This window comes from Anarrhichthys ocellatus, unplaced genomic scaffold (genome assembly GCF_004355925.1).
Source record: "Anarrhichthys ocellatus isolate YVR2014 unplaced genomic scaffold, GSC_Weel_1.0 scaffold10, whole genome shotgun sequence".
Taxonomy (NCBI): domain Eukaryota; kingdom Metazoa; phylum Chordata; class Actinopteri; order Perciformes; family Anarhichadidae; genus Anarrhichthys; species Anarrhichthys ocellatus.
The window spans coordinates 1,921,864-1,938,032 of NW_022280040.1; the positions used below are offsets into that span (position 1 = coordinate 1,921,864).

Below are 16,169 nucleotides of genomic sequence, written 5' to 3' on the forward strand. Positions count from 1 at the left end.
TGTGTGTGTGTGTGTGTGTGTGTGTGTGTGTGTGTGTGTGTGTGTGTCTCCCCCGAGGCTTTCAAAATGCCCCACATCGATTTCCTCTCCCCTCTCCCTTGCTATCATCTTACGTTTTGCCCCACAGCACACGTTTAGACACACACTCACAAAGCGACTTGCATGCACACACATGCACGCCCACACACATAAATACACACCTAATCTCGGCCCTCTCACTGGTGCAAAAACTGTATCTGCTACAATCCCGTCAAGGTATGAAATAACTAGCATTAGGCCAGAATAGCATAGCTGTGCCATTGCAGGAGCTCAAAACACACGCATGACCTTGTACAAAACACACGTTACTGTGAACTCAGAGGACTCAAAGCCATCAGGTGGACACTTTTCCTCTTTGAATCTTAATAACATAGACAGATTTGAGATATAGAAGACATATTCTGAACCATGTGAACTGGACTGGTAACAGGATTGGGGACAGATAGAAAGCTCCCTAAATACAGAAAGGCTTGACTTCTGGGGTGCTCTGTGGCTCAGTGGAAAGTATGTATGTGCCATGTTTTTACAATTACTGCAATTACAGTGATAGTCTTGCCCAAAGGTTATAAACACTTTCAGTCTGGCATCCAGCTGGGAAATGCTCTTTCCCACTCGGACATCGGCTTATAAATTTGTGTTATTGCCTTTTTTTATGTGAAGACCAGACTGACACAAAGTTTACATCTGAAGTTCAGCACTATGCATCTCGAGCTTTCGAAAGTTGTCAGATGCCTCTATGACTTGTAAAGCAATATGAAGTTATCTACTAAATAGAAAAGCAAACCAGCCACCACTACAGACATTTTTCAGACTTTTCTTCAAAAACTGTCACATGGGAATATTTATCTCACTATATCTGTTCTGTGTACACATTAAGAACATTAAGAAGCACTCAGGATTCTTTGGATTGTGGGCATGCATGTTTTTTGCTGATAGCATAAACAAGGTTTTATTTGAAGAGTCTTTTCTTGTCACAAAGAGATGCATCGCTTTTGAGAAGTTGCTTTAACTCTTCACTGTTCCGGCCGTCCTAGGGATGGAGAACACAAAGCAAAAGACTAACAAAGCAAATGAAACAAACAACAAAGATTGAGCAAGTATAACAGAAAAGAGGTCACAGAGAAAATACACTGCCAGCCATCTGAAGAAAGCTGAAAAACTACAAAGTGAAACTTCACATTAGACAAAACACACACACACATATATGCACAGCCACACAAGCAGTGAGATTTCACATAAAGACTGAAGCATAATTTAGCTCCTTAAGCCTACATATTAAAAGATTAATAGAAAGCGAAGAGAAAAAAATATTTTTCTCTAGGCTAACTAGGTGTGTCTCACACACAAAAACCTACGTTATGTTGACACTTCTATCATCCATCACAGCTATTTAAATAGAGGAGGCGAGCTCTGTGCTCTGAGGGTACTTAAGTTTTCATACCTGCCTGTGGACGGAGTATAAAAAAGAAAGTTGGAGGGCATCCATCTTGCTTTGCAGTGCTGCTTAAACAACACAGAAACAATCAAACACACACTCACATGCCGTCCGGCGTTGCTATAGCAGCATTGCTATAGCTTTGTTTCTATTGGGGTATTCTGATATATGTTTGGCTTTCTTTCAACATTTCAAATAACTGATGGCGCTCCTCCCTACCCTTCAGACTTGCTCCCTGCATAGAGACGTCATTAATTCAGTGTACTAAAACCTGTCAGAGGGCTTACACTCTGTGGCTCACTGTGTTGTGTTTTGTGGGTTGTTGAATGTTTAAGCGTTTGCAGAGCCTATAGGTTAATGCACATCCAGACAAGCTTTTGCTGAGATGATTTCTGGTGTACTTGCATCTCATCTCAAGCGGAAGGGATAATGTCTGCAAGAAAGGGATCAAGGAAGGAAGGAATGAAGGGGATAGGGGGGGGGGGCAAAGTGACTGATTCATAAGGGATCGGTGAGTGCAAGAAACCAAGCTTAATATGAAGAAACAAAATAACAAACACTGAAGAAATTAAAGAATGGAGGAAGTAGTATAGAGGGAAAGGAGGAGAGACACAGGGGACTGTGGGGATGCTGGAAAGAAAAGAAAGAACAAGCAAACAAAAGAACAAAGACAACAGAATAACTATTTGTGTCGTGTACACTGGAATCAAGAGTTTGAAAAATGGAAGAGGAGTGAAACAGATAATTAGATAAAAGTTATATGAAAAGGAGAAAGGGGCTCGGCATATTGATTGGGCAAAGGGAAAAAAATGTTTGTTTCCCAATTGACCGCTACATAAAATGATCCATTCTAATATCTGAGCCTAATGAAGCTATAATGGAGCAGTAATATATAAATCTGTGAAGTAGTTATTCATCATCTCTAAGACTGCAGCACACTGGTGCCAGTAACCACCATATGGCACCACCCAGAATACACAGCTTTTATACAGCGGCCTCACAGTAGTACCACATTAAGGAAAGAGTCAAATTGGGTTTTAATTTGACAATTGCAAATCATCTTTCCAGCAGCAGAAATAATACCCTCATTGTTTTCATACTGTTGCTTCGTTCCCTTCATAGGTCAAGGCAAAAATGATTCCTTTGACATTTTGCAGTGACAAGCATTAATTAAACACCTTTGGTCCACACATTATGGAGCATATGTTGTCAGAAACGACGTATAATAATAACTCTAATAATAAAATGGTGGATCCAAACCAACAGTGTCTTCCAGTCAGGAAAGAGAAAAGCTACTTAGCTTTAATATATGTAAAGCTGTATAATATCTAGTATGACCAGTTAGTTGTGTCTCAAAATAACATTTCAAATGTCTCGTCATGTGGACATAATTTACGACTGTGTCAAGTTGAGAGAGGGGTTGAAATAAGAACACACACACGCACTCTTTTTCTGGGATTACACACACACACACACACACACACACACACTGTTTACAGATTGATCACTGTTCCCTACAGAGTTCAAATCCATCAGATAGTGATCTCACCAATGCAGTAGCAAAAACATCTGGAATGAACAGGTGGTAGGTGGAAACACACGCCCACACACACACACACACACTGTAATTCAGAAATATTGATGAACATTTGACCTGCCATAGTCATAAAAGGTATAACAGTGCCCCCTGTTGTTCTGTTGAAATGTTAGGCTACTGAACTGCAGAGAAGCAATCAACTTTATGGCATTTCCATCAAAACACACACACAAATCCACTTACTCTAAGATGATGAAAATTAATGAAAAACAAGGCCATCCTGCGCTCATTTTTCATTAATTTTCCTTCTTTTTGTTCATCAACACACTCTCTTCGTCATTTATCTTCAAATGTCTCTCTGTTTCTTCTCTCTCTTTGGCTTTCATCTCCCTAAAAAACTAGGAAAACTTCTAAAAGTCTAGAACAGAAAAAAAAACATGAAAACTGCTGTGATACAACTGCATGCCATGCAAAACCAACAGTTCCTGGCATCTATCGACTGTCTGTGAGATTAGTCCTGTCCAAAGCTGTGAGCAGTCGTGTATTGCAAAGCTGAAATCTATACAAGCCAAATGAATCGCCTTGAAGCAAATGAGCCATTAGATTAGAAATTGAATGCATATTTACCTGCAGAGAGGACTATGACAGAACAGAGTTTTGGGGTTTTAGAAAGTTGTGATGTTTGCTTTATGTGGTTTGACATTCGACTTCGGTAGCTAAGATTCCAGGAGAATTGACTCTTTTTTTCACACTCTCCATGCAGCTCCTAAAGTCATCTCCTTCTCCTTTGACGTCGGAAACGGACCGGTGGAGTTGACGGTACATTCGGCCGCGCCCCTCAATGACGACCAATGGCATCGCGTGATGGCCGAGCGAAACGTCAAAGAGTCAGTCCTTCAGTTGGATCAGACATATCGGGCGTCTCAGCTTGCTCCTGCTCAGGGGCACACACGGCTAGAGCTGTTCAGCCAACTCTACGTGGGTAAGACACACACACACTCCCCCACACAATCCAAACAATTAACAGCGCTCATGTGTAAGAATGACTCATGTACACACATTTGATTGCAATTTCAGCATTTAATATCCGCTTTGTGTAGAAGGGACACTCACAGAGACAAACACGCCATAATTGCGAGCTCTTATGTGTGGAAGGCAAATGCCTAAGTACACATCAATAGTGTAACCGTACTTTGATTGACTTAATAAATATTCTGTGCTGTCTTTATTTCTAGTAATGTTGCCCTCAGATGCGGACATCCACTGTGAGGACGTCTGATTGTTTCAGAAGTTAAAGGCGTGGCAGCTTTTACTTGAAATCACTGGGTTGTCTCATAAAGAGGCTTCAGTCCATCTTCGCCACAAACAGTGCTAATTAAATTCATAATAATCCAGAACACACACACACAGCCATTTCACATTTAATGATTTGCACACATGAGCACACACGCACATCCTCAGAAATTAATCCATGTAAGTGATCTTGATAAAGTTAAAACTGAGCCTCTGTGCTGGCTGTGAGGGTGTGTGACTAAAACTAACTTAATTCACTTATAGAGGTCATTTCTTCTATACTTTAATACTTTGGCTCATTTATATTGCTGTGGATTAAGAAACTATTATTGCACAAGGACGATATCAACCCTTTGGCTTTTCCTATTCCTGCACACACATTCTGTACCAGACAGATCAAGCCTTATTATCACACCAATTATGCCTACATTTTTTTAGACGTCTGGTTAGTTCCCTTCATCCTCCTCTCCGAACAATGTGTCTCAAGCTCATCAGCAGTTCACATGGCACAAGATATGTCCAGTTTTCCTCTTATTCTTTTACATCTCTGTATCACGCTGCCTTTTGTGCTGAGCTGTCAATATGCTATGAACCAAACTCTTGGGCTAAAATAGTTTCAGGGATTTGCGGATAGAAGGAAAACTGCTGAGGCGGATCACAGAAGTCTTACTATCTCATGGAAAAAAAGTTCTGCCCAAAGGAGATTCTTCCAAATTCCAATCAGGCATCCCGATGTGATAGCCTCAACCCCCTGATCCCCGTTTATAATATAATTTCACTGTCTCATCACTTCTGCTGATCCGAACGCTGCTGAAGCCTCCTCACCTTATCATGTCCCAATTTGTCTCTCAGTATATTTCTACTTTCGTTTAGTCAACCGAAAAGGTGCGAGAAAAGGTTTCGTTGCAGTGCGACTGGTGACTTTGAAACCGGGAACAAAATGGCTTCCAAATAGCGCCTCGGCCTCATTTGCATGTGTGTACTCTGTCTTTTTTTGTCGAAGGAAGACAGGAGAAGCCTCAGGCCTGCTCTGTGTGGCACACATCTAAAAACACAAGCGATAGTGGAAGACAGAGATAAAGCAGGGAAAGACTTGTATGTAACAACAGCCATAGAGGTGTCAGCACCTTCTCATATCTGATTTCTAATCCCTGCTTAATCCTCATTTGAGGAATGCTTTAAGAAGTTACAGAGGAAGTGACCCAGTCACTAAAGGGAAGTGGTTTAGATTTGTTCTCTGACACTAAGCGTTTGATTTGGAATGTGTGGGGAGAGCCCCACAGGCGTCAGGATGTTGTCTGAACAGATTCTTCCCCTGTCACTTCACACATCGTCTCTGATTGATATTGATGCAGCCGTTTGAAAGTAGTGAGGTAGAAAAAAAAACAATGCAATCCAGAGACCTAAAAAAGGAGTTCAACAATGATGTTGTGATCTGTTTGTATGATTTCACATAATCTCGTATTATTGAAGTACAACAGGGAGCTTTATTTTGCCCACCTTGTTCTCATATCTGTGGCCGTATCAGCTCCTTCTCTCTCTTTCAATCAGTATGCTCCTCATCAAGCATTTGATTACTTTAGTGTTTACTGCACAGTGGCTCATTTGCTCTAATGGCCCTGAGAGTAAATGTTATACCATCAGCCTGCTGTCATTTCCTTCACACTGTTAACTTTTAGCTCTCCAATTCACTTCATACATGCACGTAACGATCAATCTTGCCACATTTTATTAATTTAATGCCGCCATCTGTTCTTTTGATTCCCATCTTGATTAATGCTCACCATCATACCTTTTTTTTAAAAATGTTTTTGCATGTTTTTTGCTCAATTCTCTCATGGTTGGATTGTTTTGTCTTTCTTTTCTGCTTTGGTTTTTCTGTCTTCCCGGATCGACGTCTTGTTGCTTGTTTCTACTCACTGCATGTGTGCGACACCTGTCACAGGGAAGCCTGCCTCGCTCACCTGCCAAGACAGTAGGTAACATTTAATGAATATAATGAAATGTCTCTGTGACATTGATGCAGACAAAACGTCTTCAGTTTTCACAGTACACACAAACGGGAATGCAACGGACCTCGCAGATCAAACAGAGTGTGTTTGGATCGGATTTTGCAGCAGCTCTACACGAGTTGTGATTAAAATAAAGCCTTGATTAATCTTTTAAAATGTAACTTCTTATGCACTCATGCTGCTACTTTTTTGATTCATGCTCTACATTAACACAAATTTATGAGGAATGCCTGTAGATTCAGCCTTATTGCAATACACAAGTATATTTTCCATGCAGTGATCCATCAGAAGCAAGCCCATTATGGACCTCTAAGAGAGATAGTCGGGGAAAAAAGACATTGCTGTAAACTAACAGATATCAACCACTGGGCTGGTAAAATGGGATTTCTATGATAATATCATCTCCTAGGTTAGGAAGGCTTTTGAATCAAAAATACTCATCTAAAATCAAAACAAATTGCATCTTAAAGTGCATCCCCAATAAACATAGAGTGGGCAAACACTGTTTTGGGGATCTCAGTGCTGAAGAGCAGACAGACTTACAGGAGGAAACAGCACATACCACCATTCTATTAAACCACTCGTACAATGATAATGGAAGAACAGCAGGGCAGCAGATGTGCAGCCAGTTGGTGTAGATGGGGACTCAATTTGCATTGTAGGATCAGGCTTAAAATAACACACATGTTTACATACATAAACATGCACACTGTATGTCCATTCTCTTAACTCCATACAGTATTTAAGTGCATACAGCATTTTCATTCATTCATTTTGTCAGTAGAGTATTACCCTGATATTAAAGAAAAATAAAAATCTATCATTGGCAGCAAGAAAGGATAATTTATTTAACGGAAAAATTAGATGAACACATAGAACAAAATATATTTACCTGAAGTAAGAATGACAGCACACATACAAAAAAATGCAGTCTATAAAATATTGCTGCAATTTAGTGCGCAGCAATACAGTTTTACCTTTATGCCACCATATTTACCAAAACATGTATTTCTGTGAGAAGCCAATGTTGACTTCAGTCAGTATCAGTCAGGCTCTATTACACACCATTTGTGAGTTGTACAGAATCTGTATGCACCTGTGTGTGTGTGTGTGTGTGTGCGTGTGTGTGTGTGTGTGTACCTGTGTACGTGTCCGCCCTGGTCTCTGCAGGCCTCAGAGCCTGCTGTCCATTCAATCAGAGACTGATTTAGACCTGGGTAAACAGGTGGCAGAAACCTCCAGCCAATCAGTAGTACAAAATAGATTAATTAACAGGTCTGCTAAAAGTCAAACCCTTTGTGGGAATGGAAAGTAGAGAAAGCGTGTGAAAGCCCTGCTGCATCCTGATGTGTGAATAATGTATCGGCTGGAGAAAATCAAAGTACATGTATTAGTAATCTTATTAGATCTGCGTTGTAACTGTTCGGCTAAGCCAGCAGATGTGTGTATGTGGGAATGCAGCTGTTGAGGGGGCAATCCGAGTGTGTGTTGAAGTCTCCTTAACACGTCTTCTTGAACGAACGCTTTTCTATAATCCAAAGGATGCAATTGAGAGGTTTTAATAACTAAAATGCCCCTCGGCTCTTGTTAATGACAGTGTGCGTGAGTGTGCGCCCATACTCGTGTACTTATCCATACAGTGTTACCGTCCTCTGTGGGTGTGCATTTGTACGCTTGAATATGTACCTGTGGGTGCATGTTTATGAGTGTGTTTATTGCTATAGTCATTTAGGTGCACATTAATCTATTTAACACCCCTACTCTGTCCAAGTTAATGGGTAGTTAGACTGCAATGGTGCAGGGCCAGAATGACGATGGAGGCGCTTTAGAGGAATGGCTATCGACAGCCCAAGGCTAAGCATTAATGCTTGTATTGACTCATTCGCATCAGGTGCGCTGTGTGTGGTGTGTTTGAAATGTGCGTGTGTTTGTCTGTAGTATGTAGTTTATGCGCATTCATGCATCCATTTGCGTGTGTATACTTGTGAGATGTTCATTAAGACACAGTGTTCATTAGGCTGTTTTAATTAGTGAAGAAATCAAACGAGTTGAAGGTTGTTCCAAGAACAGCGTCGCAGTCGGAACGATTAACGTGACATGAGCGGCTTCCTCCAGGCGGTAGGATATTAACGTTCCTATAAAGAGATTAAAACAGCCTCTTACATTCAGAATGACTTCTGTGACCCTGACTTCCATTTGGCCTTCTTTGTATTTGTTTTTTGTCCTATCTCCGAATGCTACATCTCCTTGCTACGCCGATACCACCACCCCTCTCTTCCTTGCTCCTCAGGTGCTGCAGGGGGGCAGAGGGGGTTCCTGGGCTGCATCCGAGCCCTCCGGATGAACGGCATCACCCTCGACCTGGAGGAGAGGGCCAAGGTCACGCCGGGGGTCAAGCCCGGTTGCCAAGGCCACTGTACCAGTTTTGGGATGTACTGCCGGAACGGAGGGAAGTGTGTGGAGAGGTATAATGGCTACTTGTGTGACTGCACCGCCACTGCCTATGACGGCCCGTTCTGCACCAGAGGTGAGAGACATTTTCAGTGTCCTATTGTTGGTCGATCATGGGACTATGAATGCCTCAAATGCATCATGCTGCTCTTCATCTTTCAAGCTTCAATTGCAAGACAAATCAATCCCTCTTCATGTGGGCTTTCAGGAACTATTTTATGTCCGATTTTATTTTCTCTTTGACGACACTGCGGGGTTTTTTGCAATTCCCTAGTAGCAGATAAATTATTGTTTTATTTCCTTTATTCCTTCCTCAAACCTAACAAACTACCTTTCTGCTCCAAATTGTAGGATGACACACTGAGTCATTATCTGTCAGCGTACACTTTTCCAGTAAGTTTTACGGGCATCTTTGTGAAGCCACGTTATCATTGGCATCGTCCCTCTTTAGTTCACAAAGCCAGAGGCAAATAGCGCCATGATTACTGCTGGAGTAGTTGTGTTTCAATGAGCGTCATTGCCTGACAACCCACTGTGGTTTTGGTTGTGCTCTGTGATTGTCCTCACTTCCTATTCAATTTGCAGCTGTCGGTGTTGAAAGTGTTCGGGCTCATGATAAAAGGCATCGATTGAGAGTGATATTGTGCTTACTCACCAATTCTCCCGGACGTAAGAGTGCACTCACTGACTGCTGAAACTGTGCAAATGCAGAGCTGAGAGATCAAACTAAAAAACAAAATGCAAGTCACTTCACTAAGCGGTGGGTCAGCTCTGCTCCTGCACTGTTGCATATTGCTACAACATCATGTTTGTTTCACAGGGATTCATTAGATGCAGCATTAAAGTTCCCAAAACAAGTTTTCATAAAATGCTCTGGGGAGAAGAGCAGCAGTGCTGTCAGAGGCTTTCCCCTAGCTCCCAGTCAGAGAGTTGATCCCCGACACGTGAATTAATTTGTTTCCTAAAGCCTAATAGTGTTTTTCCCCGTGCTCTTGGCAGGGGGGGAGGGGGGGTGACAAGATGACAGAAAAGCGAAGTGGGTGTGTGTCTGTGTTTGTGTGTGTCTTTGTGTGTGTGTGTGTGTGTGTGTGTGTGTGTGTGTGTGTGTGTGTGCCTGGGAAGAGGGTAACAGTGTGTGATGATATGCTAGTGTAAAACATGAGAAGACCTCCTTTGAATCCTGTCATGACCAATCAGGATTTAGAGAACAGAGATTACTGTCTGTGCGAGGGTGTGTGTGTGTGTGTGTGTGTGTGTGTGTGTGTGTGTGTATATGTGTGTGTGTATTAGTCGGTCTGTGCTCGTGTTAGAGAAAAGAGAGAGGCAAAGAAAGGGAGAGAGCACGGCTTTGTGTCTGTTTGTTCCTGTGCATGACATGTGACTTTTCTTCTCTCCTGTCTCCTTCTGTTCTTTATTTTCACTCATCTGTACTTCCAGTCTTCCAGTCTTCATCTTCTTTGTATTCTTTATTCTCTCCTCCTTGTGTTCCCCTTTTCCACTCGCTCTTCACACATCTGCCTTATTTTTCCTTGTCTTCTCTCATCTCCTTTCTATCTCCTTTCACTTTTATCTACGATTCACTGCTTCCTCTTCTTGCTTCGCTTTGTGCTACTGTCCAGCTAAAATATTTTCTTTTCTCTCTTCTGCTTCTCCATTTTTTTCTTCTCCTCGACTGCCTCTTTACTTTACCTATTCCCCTTTACACTTACCTTTGCCTTTTTTTTCTACTCTCCCAGTTGCCCCTCTCCTGTTTGCTTTTTCCTTTTCCGAACTTCTCCCCCTCTCTCCCCATCCTCCAAGCGAGTGAAAAATGCATGAAGCCAGCCATAATTGCATAGTGCATTTCCATTGTATCCATATTTACACACTGCTCACGGGACCCCACAGTATTATTATTATACACTCTCATTCTTCTGCTTTTCTGCCCTGGAGGGTCACACGGAGCCAATGTGCACATGTACATACATATACATGGACACGCACGCACACATTCGTAGATACCTGTAGAGGTTTGCATGCTTGCACAAATTCCCTTTCCAAAACTTCTTCACACACTGACATAGAATACACACACATAAAGAGTCCCTGCCCTGGAGTGGAGTTTTCTCATTCACCCTTGTGCTTCCAGACAGTTTTTTGTGTGTGTGTTGCTGCTGAGGCTCTGGGCAGCAAATCAGAATCTCTCTTCTTTTTTTTCAGGAGGGCAGAGAAGGCTAAGACAGGTTACACAAAGGCCCCACATAATAAAGACGATGAACAAACTAAAATCCTAACCTTTACCCCATTAACGGATTATTTAAAGTGTTAAGTCCTGCCTTTTCTTCAGGCTTATAGTTTTATCTCCGGATCAGGCGGCAACCTCTGTATGCTTTAGGGCGGGGCTACCTTGTGATTGACAGGTTACCACGGCGTTGTCCAGTCTGAGAGTTGTCAGAGTTTTCATCTTACAATTCTAACCCTTTCACAATGTGTTTTCAGTTGGTGGAAGTTAATTGTAACCTTTTTGGTTCCCAAAACAAATCTCTTATTCGGCGTTCGGTTGTAGCGTACTTATCTAGGTTAACGTAATTGGATATTTCTCACTCACTTTACAATGCACAATGCCATTTACTCTGAAACATTTATAGATTAAACAAAGCTGCATTTAGAGAGAATTCACAGTCTGCTGGCTTCCTAACATGATAGTTTTTTTAAGCTGGCTAACTAACTCATATGACACGTTTAGAGTAAAAGACGAAGCTAATGTGTCATTTCTGACCTGACACTTGATAAATGTAATGTAAGAAGCAAAGGTTTTTCTGTGACGTCCTTTGTCCATAGATATTGAGGCTTGTTATGTTGATTTGATTTTTCATATATTGTTTTGTAACACTTTTAAGAATTTCAATCAAGCATGCTGCTCCGACAGAAATACTGCATTTTGCCTGATTCAAAATAATGCCCTGCAGCATGGATCTTGGCAGAACAATGCAGCTGCATCAGAAGACGAAGTGAGAAGCAGGCTATTTGAAAACTTCACACGCTCTTCGCTTGGTTAACGCAGAACAATTGGTAAAATGCATCTCCCCAGACTTCCAAAGCTCGAAACAATATCAGTGCACAGCAGAATAGAGGACAAAATCGCCAGCACCAGTCAGAGAACTTTCCTATTTTCTAGTAATAAGTCTTGTATTGAATTGAAGTAATGTAGCTTGAAGTATTTTGTCCGGCGGGAGACGATTGGTGACATGAAGCTTTAAAATAAGATGCATAAATGTGTTCACTTAGTATCCTTCACTCGTAAGAGGCGTAGTTCTACATTTTCTCTGCTGCCACGCTGGGAAGGCGAACATGTCAAGAAACACTCGATGGCATTTACACGCACACGCACACGTACACGTACACACACAACCCAAGGCTCATTGCTTTCCCTGGAACCATTTTCTTTAATTTCACGCACACCGTGCCTTTTTTTTCAACCGTAACTAACATAGTGCATTGTGCTTGCCTGCACATACACACACACGTAAACGCAAACAAGAGCAGAACACGAGCATTGAAAAAATAATGCCCCATCTTCTCAGCACTTGATTACATGAATCAATAAGCCTCCTGGAATGGCTGGAGTATGCCATTAGGTCTGTTAATGTACTGGCAAACAATGTATTGTTTGGTTTCAGATGCCGGAGTACAGCAATTTAACACCCACTTTACTACACCTCCTGAACACAGCCATATTTATGTGTGTGCTTTTTTCTCTCTCGCCATTTAATATGTTTACCCTGTTGTGTCTCGTCATGTGTGAGTTTATGTGCGGTTCCCTGTGGCTTTATTTTGATGGAAAGGGATTTTATGCGTGGCCGGGGGTATTGTTCTCGAGTCGCTCATACTTCCATCCATCTTGTGAAGGTGATATCTCAGGAATGTCTTCAAATTTTTCATCCTGATTAGATTTCGGTGGTCAAAGGTCACTGTGACATCACATCTGTTCCATTCTCATGAACGCAATATCTCTAGACACGTTTTTTGGCCATGACTCAAGAATTAAAATGCTAATTATGACAATTTCTCACAAATCTCTATAACATAAAATGAAGAGGTGATGACATTTTGGACAGACATGGATGTAATCTGCACCTTGATTGGTAGGCGGAGACATACGACCGTGGGGCGATAATCGTAGTTCTTTTCTTTCTTTCTGTCTTCCTTTTTCATTCTTCCCTGTGTTTTTATGCATAGATTCATCTATAATATGATAATTCTAGTATTAGCGTAAACACATTGACAAGCGTTTATCGTATTTGTTTGTGTACACCCACTTGTCTTACATGTGTGTTAATATGTTTTTCTTATTTACTTCTCTCCTCTATCCCAGATGTTGGGGGTTTCTTTGAGGCAGGAACATTAGTCAAGTACAACTTCATGCCTGAAGCAGTTGCAGGAGCCAGCAGGGATGCAAAGATCCTGACGCACCAGCTGACACCACATGAAGTGAATCTAACAAAGGAGGAAGTGGCCTTCAGTTTCAGCACCTCCAACGCTCCAGCTATTCTGATGTATGTCAGCTCCAAGACGCAGGATTATTTGGCTGTGGTCTTAAGGCAGAATGGTAAGCTACACACACGCACACACACACATGCAATATATGGCGGCTCACCACTGAGAAGTCTGCACAGAGTAATGCTTGTTAGTGTGACAAAGTACATTTTCAAAGACTGTCCTTGCAGCACAGTTTAGAAAGTTCTATAATCTTCAAAAATCCTCTCCAGTCAGCGGCCTCCCACTGAGAATTGGGGCTGACAGGCAGCGAAGTGCTTCGATTAAATAAAGTTAAAAAAAAATTGGCAGTGCCATCTAGCGTTTCACAAATCAATGTGCACAACCACAAAAATAGAACTACAAAATACTCACACTGCCTAGGGGTGCTGCTATAGATTCTTGGGCCCCCTGCTCACTCAGGGCCTAAAATAGTCAATATCTATAATCCCAGTCACAGTCAAGCTGTGGGCCCTCTGAATCATTCAGGGTTTCACCCTCTATTCATCACCCTCACATTTTGGCCTTAAGTCCAGTTCATTCAGAGTACTTGTGTAGGAAAACAAGTGGGTAATGAACAAAATGAATTACAAAATGGCAAGTCTTTAGTGTCATCAATTAGTAATACACTAACTACTTATGGATTTTTCAGCAATCGTGATTTATGCAGCCAGTCCTTGAGAACTATTTAGAAAATTCAATGTATTTATTCAAAGCATCAGAGCTTCAAAGTCAGTTTTTTCCCCCCAGGCAGTTAGACAATTGAACAGCGAGCACTTTGAATGACTCACAGGGATTTATTATTGTAGGATTTCTTCTTCTTCTTGTCTTTTATGCATTCTTATGATATACAGTTTTAAGGGCTTACCGGGCCAGGGAAAGTGCATTCCATTGCATTTGCATGTACGATTGTACTTTTTAATGTATATGGCAATAAACTAAAACTTGAACTTCGGGTACTTATTGATGAGAGCTCGCGCTTCAACCGTTGTAGAGAAGTGGGAAAGAAGAGATGGTCTGGTCATATAACCAGACCAGGTTTCAAACCACTGGCCTGTATGTCTTCAGGTTCACTACAGGTCCGGTATTACCTGGGAGGTCTGAGGGAGCCATTTTCCATAGATGTGGACCAGCGTAACCTGGCCAACGGACAGCCACATAGCATTAACATGTCCCGTGTCGACAGAAGCATCACGATCCAGGTACAGACCACACACACACACACACATCTGACCACTCTCAAACACATATTTTAGGCTTTTAGTTGATGCTCAGAAGTCAAAAGACTCACGCATCAATTTCATGGTCCTACTTACAAGCAAAGAAGGAGAGCATCCAACACTCGCATACACGACGCCCAGCCACTATTAGTATTAAGTCAAATGGGAGAGCAGTGCCCTGTTCTTTTTTCTGCTGTGATGAAAGTGCTTGTCCTCTGCCACTGTTAATCCACTTCCACTAGACAGCCTAAGTATAGCAACAGAGAGAATGCATCGATCTGTGTGTGTGTTGTATGACTGCAGACTGTGGTGTTATTGGGGCTGCGTATGTTTTGTGTATTTGGCGTGCGTGGATGCGTGTGTATGAGACGCAGCAAGAGAGACTGACCGTGTATGTGCTTGTGCATGACAATGTGTTTGCGCACGTACATTTGTGTGTATCTGTGGTCATGTGCGGGTGTTTTTTTTGTTGGCTCTTGCGTTTTGTGCAGCTAAACAGCTTAGTGCGGATCAATACAGCCGAGCTTCAGTCAGTAGCTGTCAAGGATGGAGTGAGAATTCAGCTAAACTATTACAGACGTTGTTCTGTGCTAAAATGCTCCAATTTGGCTGCAGGCTGCAGTTTAAGGGGGACTCAATGGATGGCAGTGGCTTGTAAAACCTTGTTACTGGTTTCATCCAGATCAGGATAAATGTGTAGTTGCATGGTTTGCTTTTTCTTATTTGAGAACCAAAAAGGAAAATGATAAAAGTTTGAATTCTTCAATTGAACAGCTACATTACAGTTTGTGCATGCATGGCCTCCTGTAGAATGTGTAATTTGAATACCTTGTTTGCACATCATGTTTTGTGCCATTATTGCTTGCAAATGGCATACATTGTAGGATTTACATAGTTCAGCCATTTCATACAGTATGCGTCCCTAAACATCCAAAGAGTAACTCAATCATATGCTCACTATCTACCCCCTAGTGGCCAGAGGGAGGCATTGCATTAACCCGAGCCATTGACTCATCTCCTGTCCGCAAAATGAGGGTGCAGACAACTGTGTGGAGAGCATCATGTCCATTATTTTGTATAGCCTTGTTCTTACTGATATTTCAGCTATTTGCTTACATTCTGGCCTGTTTATTCTCTTTGGATTTATTGATCATGCTCAGAGAATCTTCTCTATCGTCGTATCCACGGTGTCCTCATGGATTACTTTCCATCCATGAGGCACTTGACCTAGGTCTGCATGACCTCTATTTCAGAAATTATTGTAGAGAAAAAGATGTACCTTAACACCATATATATTATTAATTTAAAATATTTATGTATAAAATTAATAATAACAATAACAATAGACCATAGATGTAATTTGACAAAGCAACCAACCACTGCGTTAATAACATTAGAACAAATTAAGTATGAATAAGGAGAATGACAATAATATATATGAATCAACATATTTGTAGGATGTTTAATTTATTCTTTTTGAACATAGAAGTAAATTAATGAAACATAATATTTGACAAATGAGATTCAAATGTAAACATAATGATGAAGAAAATCTCAATGAGGTTTTTATTTTCAAAGGACGGGTTTGTCTCTTGCATTATACTGACACAAGATAAAATATAGTTGAGTCCATAAAGCACGTGGTTGACGGTGAATATATGATTAGT

At 41.4% G+C, this 16,169-nt stretch overlaps 1 protein-coding gene across 1 annotated transcript in view; it reads left to right on the forward strand.

Annotated features, from left to right (window-relative positions):
• Positions 1–16,169, forward strand: part of cntnap2a (contactin associated protein 2a) — a 283,733-nt gene that overhangs the window by 248,246 nt on the left and 19,318 nt on the right. Inside the window, exons 19-22 of the mRNA XM_031850036.1 lie at positions 3,775–3,993; positions 8,607–8,843; positions 13,122–13,355; positions 14,351–14,484. Of these exons, the coding sequence (XP_031705896.1) occupies positions 3,775–3,993; positions 8,607–8,843; positions 13,122–13,355; positions 14,351–14,484 (824 nt within the window). The remainder of the gene's footprint in view (positions 1–3,774; positions 3,994–8,606; positions 8,844–13,121; positions 13,356–14,350; positions 14,485–16,169) is intronic.